Source organism: Cygnus atratus, chromosome Z, assembly GCF_013377495.2.
Source record: "Cygnus atratus isolate AKBS03 ecotype Queensland, Australia chromosome Z, CAtr_DNAZoo_HiC_assembly, whole genome shotgun sequence".
NCBI lineage: Eukaryota > Metazoa > Chordata > Aves > Anseriformes > Anatidae > Cygnus > Cygnus atratus.
Genome location: NC_066396.1, coordinates 35,377,761 through 35,393,556, shown reverse-complemented (window position 1 = coordinate 35,393,556; position 15,796 = coordinate 35,377,761). Strand labels below are relative to the sequence as shown.

At 36.6% G+C, this 15,796-nt stretch overlaps 1 protein-coding gene across 1 annotated transcript in view; it reads right to left on the bottom strand.

Moving 5' to 3' along the window:
- CNTLN (centlein) overlaps positions 1 to 15,796 on the bottom strand; it is a 207,473-nt gene that overhangs the window by 160,240 nt on the left and 31,437 nt on the right. The window contains 1 exon segment of the mRNA XM_035558564.2: positions 15,345 to 15,429. Within this exon segment, the coding sequence (XP_035414457.1) occupies positions 15,345 to 15,429 (85 nt within the window).

Genomic DNA, 15,796 nt, shown 5'->3' with positions numbered 1-15,796 from the left:
GTGTTAGATTTTTGCATTCTGTTTTTAAGATATTCATATTAAAGCATCCTCAGTCTTTAATGTATATTAGCACTCCGCATTTTTCTTCAGGAGCCTGGTTTAATTTCATGTATTGTTTTGTCCCTTGCCCTAAATCAAAACAGCATTTATCTGTTACGTTTTCCTAGCAGTAACACTGTAACTGTATTATGAAACAGAAGAAACTTTTGTTTGAGGATAAAAATGCAACTGCTTTGCCTGTAATATCCAAAGTAAATAAAACATGCTCAGAAACACAAAAAATGATCAATAAGAGGATTATTCCAAAATATTGCTGGTAACATACATAAAGGTTTGTAAACTCCAAATGGTAAATTCTGATTCATGTGTATGTCAGACATGAAAAAGAATGAAAACCTGCTGAGAACAAAAGCACGCATAGAACAATGTAGCTGAAATCCTAACCAACAATCATTGATTTTAAACCTACACTTAACAGGGTAAACAGTACGTATGTTGCCACTGAACTCTAAGTAATTCACCTACAACAAAAAAACATGCATAGTACAGCCAGCAGTCGTAGATACAAGCAAGCTGTGCAGGGGTAGGCAGCACTTGCTCAGCACGTTTGATAGTATCTGTGCGTTGGAATCCAGAGCACCCACACCCCACCAGCAATATGTCCACAATGCAATCCTCACAGAAGGACAGGTTAATTTTGAGAGTTTGAGTACTGGCCTGAAAACCAGTGTCTCCTCAAGATATGAATGTTCTTCTCTGTCTTATGCATTATGTTGTAACATTTGAAAACTCTTAACAACCAGTAAAACACCTTTTTCAGTATTACTGGAGTCAAAACATTAAAAAAAAAAAAACAAAAACAAAAAAAAAACCACTGATTTCACGTATTTGATTTTAAGACTAAGACTAGTAGGAATTATTTCTTTGCCAATTATCACCTAAGCCACTTGTGAACTACAGTGACAGAAATGCTCCAGAAAAATATATTTGAAGATAGGCTGTGAAATTAGTCTATGCATTTAGCAAAATACTTAGTCATTTAATGTATCACTTCATTTTTTGCTGGTTTCATCTTTTACTTAACAGAGACCTTTGCTGTAACTTCTGAATTACTTTGAATATCTGCTCCTCTTCTGTGGACTTCCTCCCTTTTTCCTACACAACACATCCTCACCTTTCTTGCAGATACTTTTATTTTCTACTTTTCCTCCTATCATCAGCCTCAAATCTGTTCTATACGTCGTTCCCACAAATGTAGCAATTAACTTATCCCTCTGACCAATACTTCTATCCACACACAGTTCTAAATTTGGTAATGTTTTTTACAAAATGAAACATACCACACTACAGAGAAGAAAATATTTCCAAGCAAGAACAAACCCTAAAAAGCAGTTTGAGAATAATGAGAAAGAGAATGGAATACAGCTAACCTCTGTAGCAAATACCAAAAACAAACAACCATGAACGGATAATGTCTAATAAATAGTGTAGGGAGGCATGAGGAGTATTTTATTTTTCCACACTGAAATTTTAAGGTTTATCAAGAAGGGAAAAAAAAAAAAAAGGGGGAAAAAAAAACACCTATCTTGTGGTAGGTAGCAGCCATAGTAGAATATACAAAATGACAGACTTTCTAACAGAGCTTTTTTAAAAGGTGGAAAAGAATGTGAACATGAATTAAAGAGAATGGAAAAATGAGAGTAAAATCAAAAGAAAAGTGAAAGAAAATACAGAAACCTCATACTCTCATGTCTTGGAATTTTTCCTCACATGTCATTAATTCAAACCAACCAACCAACCAGACAAAAAAATACCCAGAGGATTTCATTAATACACCTTTTTACAAACAGTTCTGTCATGTAAAGACTCAACTGTGAAGATACAGAACCAGCTTGTATTTAAAACAGTGTTTAATTGGTAATTTAATCTTGAACCTCTAGTGTAGTTATTTATTTTTATAATATAACTAACTCCCCTACAGAGACTCATTCTACAGCATTGGCACTTTGAACAAAAACACTCCAGTTAAAGTTTTCCTGAGATTATAGATTCATAACCATTCTTCCATTTCTTCCAAAATAAAACTAAACCTGAATTTCAGATTCAGAAATTTATATGAAACTTTTCTCAGAATCATACCACAGTGCATAAACCTTCTTAGCCTGGGTAATTTGTTATTCAGGATACTACAACTTATTCATAAATAGAGTGTGAATATGCAATGCTAATTTCTCGATGTTCAAATTGTTAAAGTACTATCGGCAAGTTTAGAAGACTGCACACAATATTCTAGATTTGATTTTTATATATGTGTGTATATATATGCCTGCTCACATTTTATATACGTACATGTGTGTGCAGTTAAAAGTATATTGGAAATGTAATGCACTAAAAATCAGTCTGTGCATTTTTCTCATTTGCTTAGAAATATTTTTGCATAACCATGTAGGACAAACCCAAAAACCCTACCAGTTTTTTTTTTCTTTTCCTTTTTCTGTTTATTTGCTTTCTTTTTATTTTTAAATTCCTGTCTCTTTTTGATAAGAACATTTGTATTTTGGTCCTTACAAATTAGTATATACTGCCAGGATGACAGCATGCATTCACCAGATACTACGGAAGGAACAGGGAAATTGAGAAAACTCATCTTTACCAAGGACTCCTCTCTTGCATATTTTGAACCTACCAGACAAGATTTAACTATTCAAAAAACAAAATATTTGTTCTTCTGACATATTATTACAGTTACAGGAACAAGTCATTGCTGGCAGATAATGATTAAGTTGCATCTTTCAAAACATGTGATTCCACATTACCATGGAAAGCATTACTTTGTTTGCCTCCCTTCTCAATCCCCCAGTCCTCACAGGCTTTGAGTAAGTGGCTCCTTTGAGTCTTCCCTCTAGCTCATTGCTGCTTGTTTAATGTTTATCAAGACAAAGTCTACACTGAAAGAATTACCCTAGAAATTCTACCTATCCAAAAGACTCTGTTGGCTCTAATAGAGTTTAAGATTCACAAAATATGCACATACAGAATCTCAAAGTTCAGCTCCAGCTCTTTAAGGCATCCAATTGAGTACACAAGCTACACCATGCTGAAAAAGTGTGTATGCATGCGTGTTTATATATATACACACACACACACATATATAAAGCATACATTAAACATGTATATAGAACACACATTTGTAAAGCAAAACCAGAAAGATCTTTGGGACCTGTCAGGAACACAATGTTTTACAGCAGTTTGAAGAATAATGGAGGTACAAAGATACAACAAAAGTGCAACGAGCTACTTAAAATGTTTGTTCAATATTGCTGGGATGGAATTTTAAACTCAAATAAACTACTTACTTCGGAGCATAATCAGATTATCCTGAATCAGACTAGCACATTAATTACCTACCCCACAACTGACCCACGTAAGACTTTAAATCAAACAAAAGGCAACTACACCATATCAATCACCGTGCAGCAAACTCACCTGAATGGTCTACAAAGTCAACTACTGCAGCAGTAGTGAAACATTATTTAGGTAAGCTATATCTGCATGAAAAAAAATCTTGTTATGTTTCAAAGCATATTACCTGGCTACCATCTTGTATGCTCTTATCTTTTCCTCTAAATGAAATGAACTTTTACTCTCATATCTGCTCACTTCACACACTTATAAAGAACAGGAAAAAAAACAACACAGGAGTATTACTCAGGAGCCATGACTGGGTAGAAATAAGGGTCATGAAGAAGAATTTCTAAGATACAGAAAATTAAGCAAATTATCATCTGCCTTTGCCTGGGCAGCTGTTTTTGCACTTTATTTCCTCAACCCATGAATTACCTTGTAAGAATAATAGAGTAAAGACTGATTTCTTAAAGCAGAGAAAATAATCAGTGTTCCTAAAAGACTATCCTACTCTGGTAGGCAAGTGAAACAGCAGGAAAAAAAAAAATGTGATCAAACACATGGGGCAACCTCCCACATGAGGTTATTTTGACAGACTTCACCAGATAAAAACACTCATCAGGAATTCATCTATTCCCACTGTATCTACTGTTTTTGTCTAGATAGCATAAAAGACAGGTTAATGCTACACAAGAACAATCTTAAAATTCTGCATTGACTGCAATTGTGCTTGTTTGAATACAACAGGACAAAAGCAAAGTTCAATAGGCTGTTGACAGCCTCCTGCCCAAAAACTATAAAAAAATATATGTAACTAAGACAACTAGAGTATGCGAAGATTTTTCCATAGACAAGCTTCCAAATACACGAAATAAAACTGTATTCTACAAGTGAATTCGCTCTACAGAAAACCAAAGGAATCTGCTGATACCCTTTTGCTTCACTGAGAAGAATCAAAGAGTATCCCTTGTATACTGTTGGCACCCAGAATGCTACAGGCAACAGCACATACAAAGAAAGAAACACCATGAGCTGCTGGAGCACATCTTCTGATGTTCAAGAGGACTGTTGTTCCAGAACTCATTTTTACCTTTTCTCATGGTACCTCTTTAGCCACAACACAATACAGGTGGTTTTTTTGTTTGTTTGTTTTTGTTTCTTTTTTCTTCTTTTTTGTTTTTCCTTAACAATATCCAGTTATTTACTGGAAATAACTACTTCTATTTTAAATACTTTCATGTCAATCAGCAAGGTAAGCAAAATCACATGCTAAGCTGCAGATCAAGATATAAAGAGAAAAAGTTCTTTTTCTCTGAAAGGAGAAGCTCCTTTCTCTGAAAGGAAGCACATCAGAGTCATGTCAGTATCTTGCTACAATTTTCTGTCAATATTTATTGTGAATATATAAATAAAAAGATATATTTTTAAACTGAAATTCATTTTTATGCAGCCTGAATTTAGACTGGTATACTACCTTGTGTAAGACAGTGAAAGTAACATAATAATGCTAGGAGTCTGTTTTCAAAAAGAGTATCAGCATTTACAATGACCAAGAGTAATAGACTGTTTGATGTTCTTAGAGATATCCTCATTGAACTTCTAGTCTTCAGTGAAATATTTTTAATCACTACATAAAAAGCATGCAGAAAGGACTATGAAACAAGAGTTGTACGTACTATTACTATGTAAGTGTTTCCACATTTTGGAGTGGAGGAAGATTATTCATGGTACTGCAGTGTAAAATGTTACCGGATTGTTATCAGTACTCCCTACGTGCCTCTATGCAGGTTCACAAAATGTAGGTAAGAGTGAATTTTATTTCATATCAGTAAGTTAACTCAGACGCCTACCGATAGGTGATTCTTCACTGCTGCTGCTAATGCAACAGAAATGTCACAACACACCTGATTTCTGTAACAGGCTGCTGAACCACTTAATGAAAAGCCTTAAGTCTCTACAACTCAATATTAAGCCTCCATATATGACTGAAATGAAGGGACACTCATTCAATTTCCACTACCAATGGTAAAAGCTGTCTTTTGGGTAACAAACAAAAATCAAGTTCTGTAACTTCTTGGTTCACATTCTTTGTAAGAAGCTTTCACTGTGCAGTAGTACACTTGTTATGTACTACAGAAAAGATAAAAATGAATGATAACAAGGTAACTGGAACTGATGAGGAACTCCTAAACAATGACTTTTTATGAAATACCAAGACCTTAAACAAAATTAATTTACTAATTAATTTACTTTATTACAACTTAAGTAAGCGCAAATTTATTATTCTCTCTTTCAAAATGCCTCTCTCCACAATTTTTCCTTCAACTTCTGCATATGTATTTTCTCCCTTTTGTCACCACGTACTTGAGGTCAGCTTACCACAGTCCTAACTTTCTCCCCTTCTTTCCAACTTTCCTTTCTTCTGGCAGGAACTGCAAATTAACTAGGTGCCATTAAAAATGTACTGGCAACACTTCACATCTTTCCTTGTTTTCTCAAATTTCTCTTTATATTTTTTGAACTTCATTGTTCTAAACTTGAACACTCAGAAGCACAATTAACAAGTAATATTCCTAGTCATATTCAGATAGTTCTCTCACAGAAAGAGCACAAAAGAAAAAAATAAAATCAAACAAAATAAATCCACTTTCATCTCATGACTATTCATTAGGTTCTTTAATTATTTTCAGATGTAGGATGACCAGAAGTTCTACGTAAATAATTCATGAAAAGGTAGCCATATGTTATAGAAGTCATCTGATGCACTTAGCAATCTGTATGCTGTCCTTTCATAGTCAAAATGACACTAGCCAGTTATGATACAAAATGCAATTATTTTTAAATCCATACAGCTCCAAAAGTAAAATGCTGGCACTGCTACCTGATTCTAGAGTAACATGATGCCTTCATTCACAAACACCTATTCAACTTAGAACTTGTCTCCTAACAAGGGCAGAAAAAACAAGGTAAAAAAACAACTGATGTGTATAATAGATAAAAATGTAACTTGTGCAACAGTATTATGAGTACATATCTCACTATTAATTCCTGCTTTTCATGTTTGCCCTTAAGCTATAACAATCTTTAACAAAAAAAAAAAACAGCAAGGAGATGGGAACTGAAGTGCAGGAGTCCACTTGATTTTCATAGCACCAAAAGTTTGTTTGTTCTCCTTTATCCCATCCCATGCTCCAGGACTCCCCAAGAAGAAACAATTTAAAAGGATTTACCTAATAAAAAGAAGTATGAAGCTACCAGAAGACATCAGGAAATCCATTCCCAACATTAATGAGAATATTAGAACTTCTATTTCTATCAATAATAGACGTGAAATAAAACATAACCTAGAGATGTATAAAAAAAAATGCTGAAAACACTGCCCATTCAAATGTGTTTACCTACCATTTATGTGTTAAAGAAACAAGGTAGGTCTTTTTTTGGCTTTCTTTGTTGTTTTTTTTGTTTGTTTGTTTGTTTGTTTTTCAGGAGGAAGAAAAGTAAGTGAAGATCCTGTAAAGAAGGTTGGTTTTGTTTTTTTTTTTGTTTCAAGTGTACCAGGTGAAATGGCTCTACAGAGAAGCAGATCAGAAATATAAGCAGCTGATGCCATTTTGCAGGTGGGGAATATATTCTTGCTCCTCTGCCACTGGCTGGTCTTGCACCTGAATTCTCACCTGACCCATAGATTAAGTAAGGGTCAAACAGTATAATCCATTATGAACGCTATGTTCCCCATTGTGCTCTTTAGACTTGTCTGATGTGATTAATTGGGTATCTTCGGCAAATTTTGCTATCTTAATTATACCACCCAACAGAATTTCTCAGTATTTCAACATGTGGTGGAAATACACTGGGACTTCATGTAGCAACATCATGTAGTTTTGCAACTCTAGCATCTTGCTTTCACTAGCAGCAAAAGAACAAATTCTAGCCAAAAATCTGCTAAGCAGATGACAGCACTGACAAAACCTTATGACATGCACCACTGTGTTCCATTTGAGATGCTCTTTACAACTACTTCACAGCACTTTCCTTACCTTGTTCATTAGAAACAAAGTTACACAATTTTTCTCACTTCTTACCATCTCCTACAATCTTATGCATCACTTCTGCTTGTTCCTTCTGCTGCAGAGGCATAAGGCAAGCATTGCCAGCAGCTGTTTTTGTACTGACAGTGGGAGCCAAATACTGTTTCTGGCATGGGTGCAATAGATGTGCCATATCTGAAACAACGTACGCACAAGCTCCCTGCCCTAGAAGGGGAACCTTTTCACAAGAACACGCTAGTTTGGAAATGAAGCGGCACTGCTGAAAGGAAAAGCTGTAGCTTCACACTAAAACCAGCATCTCTCCCAGTATAGCATGTATTGCAGTAATGCACCTGCTAGATTTAAAGATTAATGGGCCATTTTCCTCTAATGAGGATATGACAGCTCTCAGGGTAACTAACACTGACAATATAATCGATACTGACAATCTTGCCACAGCTCTAACATCACCTTAACCATCAGCTGCTCTGAATAAATCCCCTTTCCTCTTTTGTCTAGTGGTTCTCAGCATCAGGTCAGACTGGATTTTCTATGGGACCTGTAAAAACTGTTATGTAAAGCAGCACAGTGAATCACAGAATCATTAAGGTTGGAAAAGACCTCCCAAGATCATCTGGTCCAACCATCCCCCTACCACCAATATCATCATGTCCATGAGAACCACCTCCAACCTCTCCTTGAACATCCCCAGAGATGGTGACTCCACCACCTCCCTGGGCAGCCTGTTCCAATGCCTGACTGCTCTTCCTGAGAAGAAATTTGTCCTAATTTCTAACCTAAGCCTCCCCTGGCACAGCTTGAGGCCATTCCCTCTAGTCCAGTTATCTGTGAGAAGAGGCCAACCCCTGGATCACAAAACACATTGACACATTCTCTACTCCTCCACCTCTCCTTAGCAGACATATATTAAAAATGATGCAGCCCAGCCCTCCGGGTCAGGCAGCAGAGAATCCCAAATATCTCCTTATGCCTTATTCAGCCCACTAATTCCAAATGAAAACCAATAATTTGCTGAATTTTTTTCTCTTCTCTTCATTGCAGAGCATGATCTTGATGGAACTGGGTATTTTTTCTACATTGCCCTCCTCTGCAAGGACTGCAGAAGGTCCTCAGAGCAAGATAGCCTCTGCCTTTGGAACTGTGTATGACTATGAGTTCTGCAGGAAAGGACACCTACAAGCATTTACTCCTGACACAGCAATATTTCATTACACTCACATACATCAACATTGCCAGATCAGGTGTAGTAAATAAAGAACAGCTGTTGCTATGATCAACTTTTCTGACAAGCTCCTTCCTATGTGTGGTCAGCAGATTCATATGGGCAGTACTGCAACTCGAAGGGCACGCTGCCTTCTGCTACCCTGTCCTTAAGGAACACGGGTTTTCTCAAATGTGAGCAAATCTGCCTGTATTCAAGTAAGAAGCCATGATATATGAAAAGATTCCTCATCAACAATGTTCTTAAAGGGGGGAATAAAATCCAGCTTCACCCACTCACTATACTGATTTTACAATTAAAAAAAAAAAAAAGTGTTTCACTAAAGCAAACACTAAACAGTTAAGAAGTCAGTTTCTTCTACCTTATAAACAGTTTCCAATTACTTTACAATCCATTTTTATCTGTATAAAAAAGGCTATCCCATCTTTTCTCTGACTGGCTACATGATAATTGTTCTTACCTGAATTGGACAGGAAATTCTCAAACTATACCTCAAACCCCTAGAGGACAAACAAGATCGTAAAGATGAGGCCCACAGAAAAATCTCTCTTACTCCTTTCCAGACTTATATTGAGCTTTGCTAACACAAGAATCAAGCATTTCACACCAGCTAGAACTGGCACAGGACGATTAACGTTACTTTTCTTCATTCACTGTACTTTTTTCCCGTCTAATCTGAGTGCAGCTGTCATTTCAGGCTAAACACACAACTTAGAACAGGAAGGCAGAGTAATAAAGATCAAGAAGCTTTAGACAACTTCAGGCTTGGCCACTCAGGCAAATTAATGAAAATCAAGCTGTGGCTTTACAGCATGCCTGTACCATCACCCAATATAGCTGCTCTCTGGTAGATTAAATGGGAGAACTCCTTCCTCAGAACTGAGTAAGCTAGCACACAGAAACACATTTTCAACTTGCAGAGAAAGCATTCCTGTTGGGAATTCACACAAAAGTACTAATGAGCTGTAAAGGCACACTGTAATTTACTGCTTATTAATTTCTTCAGACAAACATGCCCACAGGTATTAGCCATAGTCATCACACTGCTTACCTCAGGTAGCCTCGTATCAATAAACCAAAATCAGCAACATTCAAGTATTTGAAATAGAAATAGAAATATATTTTCCCCCTTGTCTTTCTCACTCAGGCCAGTTCCTTAACGAGATTTCTTTCCCTTAATTTTATGAGAATGCTAACTAGAAGATGGCAAGCAGTAAAATACAAAGACACATGATAATTCACCAGTGAGGTCTGAAAGGGCTACATCTAACAAACCGGTTCCACCACTGAATGATGAACTATTTTCCAAGGTACAACTTGAGTTAAAAAAACTTTTTGAAGAAAAAAAAATGTCTGTGTCCTCAGATACTGTTCACTTGCATTATCTATAAATCTCATTCACTGGAGAAACTTTTTTGCATGAGTTTACAAACTCCACATAATCTCATCACTGCTGACACATTCAGCCAAACTCCCTATTACTGAAATTATTCTCATGTCCCTCATTACATAAGAATAATCAAGGTTATCTGCTACTGGAAATAAAATGTTAAGATGGTAATAATGTGTGTGTATACATTTGTCTTAATTTAGTAACAGCATTTTATTACAAAGAAAATTATTACAGTCAGGTGAAAGTACAAAAGTTAAGAAAAATTTATTAGCATTAATTAATGCTTAAAGGTAGAATTATGCTTCTTCCAATTGGACCCATTAAAGGGGCTTTAATACAGATTTGCACAGCAAGCTGAAGATTTTCAAGTGCAGATAATGAGGCAAGCTAGTACTATTTTAACCCCTCTAGAGTATAATCGGTTGATAAGGTTTGAAACCTTACAAGGTCTAGGACAAAAAGATTAGCTTTAGTTCCACAAGATCAGAATTGAAACCTAATTAATTAACAATGTTATAAAGACAAAAAAGGTTTACTGCTACTTTTGCTCATCTTTAATTTCATCTTCTAAGGAAACCAAGTGAAGATATTTTAATCTATTGCATGAATGGCAAAAGACTGAATTTCCTGCTCCCACACTGTCCTCTAAACTAGTAGTTTAAAAGTCACAAATTTGAATGTATTATTGCAAAACCTTGCCTTATTTTAACAGAACGGGTGAGGGGGAAGATATAAAAGACAGCAACAGTGATAGATTTGAGACATACGAACATTATACATTAAGTACACCAGGAAGAAAACGTTTTTAAAGAAAAAGGCGAATGAAAAAGATACCTGCAGCAGTCAGTCTTCAGAATAACAATAATCATAACTGTAGGAAAGTGCTGTATCCACATAAAGGCAGTAGTTACACATTCTTTTCCTTGAAACACAGAGAAACTACATGGCAAGGATGCAACACTACTAAGGAAAGAGTTTTCAAACAGTGACTTATGATTCTATGGCACTAATGGACATGAGTTAGTGAACGGACTTGGTAGGTGATTATCTTTAAGATTTTTTCGATTCTAAATGATTCTGATTTTATGACTTAATGCTATTAGTCATACAAAATAAAAATGTCATCAATAAGACGGGTATAGCAATTTAGCCACCATCCTCAAAGGTGTGAGATTTTTACCACACAGCATTTAGAATAATTGGTATATATATACACAACACCAGGTAAGGCACAGGTGTGACTACCAAGAGTTACTGATCAATGAGTTACAAAGACAGCAATAACAGAAGGAGGAACAAAAGGAAGAATAATATGGAAAGTTCAAACATGACATGTTTTGTTTCAGTTATGTGCAATAATAGATGAAAATACTACCAATTAATAAGTACTTCAATGAATACTATATTATTTGAACCTTCAAAAGGTACACCTTGAAGTGCTTCACATAACATTTAAAATGTTATAGAAACATGCAGATATGCGATAAACTCATGACAAGAAAAAGCCATACATGTATCTAAATCTAATATTACACTATTTTAATTTAGCAAAGGTGCATATCAGAATGAGTGATGTTAATGCACATAAAAGGTCAATGGATATACTCTGTTCTCACAGAGAAGTTATCAGACAGCAGAAATTTTGCAAAAACAAACTTACATAAGTTTTTACACTTAAAACCATGAGTCCTGTTCTTATGAATATTGGAGCATTATTTTCCTCGATTAAATTAAACAAAACTGATTAAAGACCGTAGTCACATTTTTAAATTAATTCTTTTTTGTAGATTTTCAGTAATATCCTAAAAAAAGGGATGTCTTCAGCCAGCTGAAACATCTCAGTCCAAATAAAGCTAATTTAGCTCTCAGTATTAAGTAACTATACGCATCTCATCTACAGTGTGGGGAATATGATTTTCTATTTATGGTCATTTTAAATGGGCTCCTAGGCATGTCAGGACAAAGTCTAAGCGGAATACAAGAGAAGGAGAATTTCATTCTAGGGTTTTGTTGCTATTTCTGGCAGCAACATCAGCTGACATGTCAAACTATGACATACATTGTTTATTTGCTTTTTTACCCATTTGCAGCATGGATTTGTACAATCAGCTGACCAGCGGCCACTCAAATTCCTAGTAAATAAATACTCTTGTGACAAATGTTATTGTTGTAACTGATATTCCAACGTGATGCATGAAAAGGAAGGGAAAACAACAGAAAAAAAAGGACTGGACATTCCCACCTTCCCAGATGTAACAGATTGGTAGACTGCAATATGCAGGCTTGAACTGTTGTTCTCTACAGAACAGAACTTCCAGTGTTATAACTGCCAAAACTGACACTTTCATAAGCAATACATTTGTATGTTAATTACACAAATAATGTCATTTCTCCTTAAATAAACAAAGAATGAGCAAATCCAGAAAGACAAAATAAATGAGAATGCTCCTCACAATATTGTTCTCTATCCCAGCTCAAGTCTTTGATTACCTGTTGGGTCCAAGCTACCATGAATACTCAGCAAACTCAGAAAACAATCACCCTCTGTTGCAATCTGGTGACATCCCAGGAAACAGATGAGGCAAGGCCAGAATGCTACCAGCTTTGTATACAGCTTTAATACACAGCACTGGCCTCTGACACCAACCAGTGCCCTTAACAATCCACTCCATGAGTCAATAATACAATATTGGAAACTACATGAAATGGCTCTATTGAAATGTGTTTCAGCAGGCACTATCATGGAAAAAGCAGCTTCTGTTCTACTCATCAGCTAATTCTTCCCATCATGTTGCCAAGCCGTCCTTTCCTTGGCTGCCTCTTTTCCTTGGTACTAGTTACATTTCCAGTCTCTCTCCACTTGCAGATAGTAACTTCAATGCACACAATCAATTTCAGATTTCTGATCAATTTCAATTTCAGCTTCCAAAATTGATCTGAAACCACAGATAGCAATCTCATGGAGATTCATGCTACAGGTTCAAAAGCTAGCACAGCAGGCAGTCTTTCTTAAAAGCACATTACTGCACAAAAACTTCTACAAGCGTCTTACACAGCTTTTTTTTCTTTCAACTAAGGATAGGGTAAAAATGCAGGAACAGTCACGAATTGCTGCTTAATAACTATGATGTACATGTAAGCACCAGATGCATTATGAATCACATCCACAGCCATTGAGGAACTAAAACCACAGAAACTCTAACCGCTGCTCTAATACAAAATAAAAGGATGAAGAATCACACCTCCGTGGTGTTTCTTGTCAGGCAGCAGGTGTATCAGTTTTTGAACAAATCCGAAGCAGGAAAACTCTGGAAATGAGTTTATTCCACTGACTATAAAAGTTACCTCTTTCAAATAAGAAAGACCCTGGTAATGGCAATCAGAACTGGGAGAAAATTTATTAACGATATGGCTGAAAGGGCAGAGCAAACCCTAACATTGCAGACAACAAAAAACTTGGAGCACTGATTGATAAACCAGAGTGTCGTGCTGCCATCCAGAGGAACCTGGACAAGCTTGAGAAATGCCTGCCAGGAACCTCATGATGTTCAACAAGGGGAAGAAGTGCAGAGTCCTTCACCTGCAGAAACAGCTCTGCAGAAAGGGACCTGCGGGTCCTGTTGGAAACCAACCAGGCCATGAGCCAGCAACGTGTCCTTGTGGCAAAAATGGTGAAGGGTATCCTCGGCTGCATGAGGGGAAGTACAGTCAGCACATGAAGGGAGGTGATCCTTTCCCTTGGTTCAGCACTGGCGACGCCACACCTGGAGCACTGGGTCCAGTTCTGGGCTCCCCAGTACAAGAGAGACCTGGAGCTACCAGTGAGAGTCCAACGAAGGGCAACAAGAAACACAAGCAAAGGCTGGGAGAGCTGGGAGTCTTCAGCCTGGAGAAGAGGAAGCTCGGGGTGGGGGGGGGATCGTATCACTGCTGATAAATACCTGAAGAGAGGGTGCGGACAGGAGCCAGGCTCCTTTCTGTGGTGCCCAGTGCTGGGACTGGAGGCAGTGGGCACAAACGGAAGCACAGGAGGCTCTATCTGAACGTCATGAAGCGCTTTTCCACTGTGAAGCTCACTGAGCACTGGCACAGGTTGCCCAGAGAGGCTGTGGTTTCTCCTTCCTTGCAGATAGGCAGAAGCCATCTGGACGTGGTCCTGGGCAAGCGGCTCCTGCTTGAGCAGGGGGGTTTGGGACAGATGACCTCCAGAAGCCCTTTCCAACCTCGCCCCATCTATGATTCTATAAAAACAACTACATTTATCAGCCAGTCTTTTTTCTCCAGGAATGGACAGACTTAGGCAGCTGAAAACAAACTCTGGACCTTTGCGCTTATGCTATCAGCTTTGTTATCTGTAATTATAATTCTCTTTCTCTCCCCCCAAATCACACTTGGTTTAATCATGATTTTTTTCTTATTAACATTCTTAGTAATGAAAAGCAAACTCTGTTTTCCTCATAGTTTGGAGAAGGAAGTCATTTGAGATTTATGAGGAAAAGGAAGGTGTTCTGCCTCTTTTTAGTGCTTGTTTGTAATGGTTTCATATGTACAATACTTCAAATCCTATGAAGAATTCTACAGCTTTGATTATTTTTCAAATAATTATTTTAGTTTTTAGAAATGAGCTCATGTTTCCTCAATTTCACCGACAGCTTGTTTCCATACATGTTTTTCACTTAATTTTGTGCTGATACACAGCACTCATTTTTATTTTGAACAAGTAGTTCAATAAAGAATATATATGACAGACGTTTATGTATGACACTTCAGATTTCCCAGTATTGTCTTACAGTTTATGGTAACAGTTAGCTTAATACTGTTATATGTTAGTAACACTAAAATACTTAGCTGTATTGCTTTTAGTATACTAAATGGTTAGTCCTCATTACTCTAGAAATGTTTTATTTTTGCTTACAGCACTTGTCAGAATGGCAAATCTTTCCAAACAAAAGCATATTACAACCGAAACCTAGTCAGAATTCAATTAGATTAAAATCCAAAATCAGGTCATTCTGTGAAGTAAAATAAGGCACCAAGTCACTAAAACTTTTCAGAAGAAGTTTCATCTAAACTCAGAGGAACTTTTTAAGTGAATGGTCAACTGTTTGAACAACTCTTCTGAGTTTAACTGACACTTTACCAGAAGGCTATAATATCTGAATCACCTGTGACTTTCACCTTAAGACACAACAAAATATTTTTGCATCTCAAGAAATATAGATTTGATGTCCATGATAAAAGTTTCTTGACTGCTGTATTTAAATATAATACTAACCTGTTCTAGGGTTTCTATTTTGCTGTCTTTGGCTTGCAAAATCTCTAATACCTTTCTGTCCTTGACTTCAGCTTTCTGCTTTTCTCTGGAAACAAACAAAAAAAATAGACACTTTATTAGTCATAATTTGCAGTTAATCATTTGAATTTTTCATGTCCTGATAATGAATGTCATTTTAAAGCACAGAAAATTAAATTATCTGAAACTGACAGGCCTTGCAGAATTAATCAGGGAGCATATGGCAAGTGACAGCAAATTACATCTGTAAACAGCTAACACAACTTTGTTCTAAAAGAAACTGAAGCAAGAGGTCTTAAAATACATTTTTAAATAGCTAAAATTATCTGCCTCATTCCTCCCCAGCTGCAGAAAGTACACTTGTCTACAGACTGAACAAAATGCTTTTCCCTTCCTGGCAACAGAGACACACAAAGCTGTTTGGACTTGTGAAG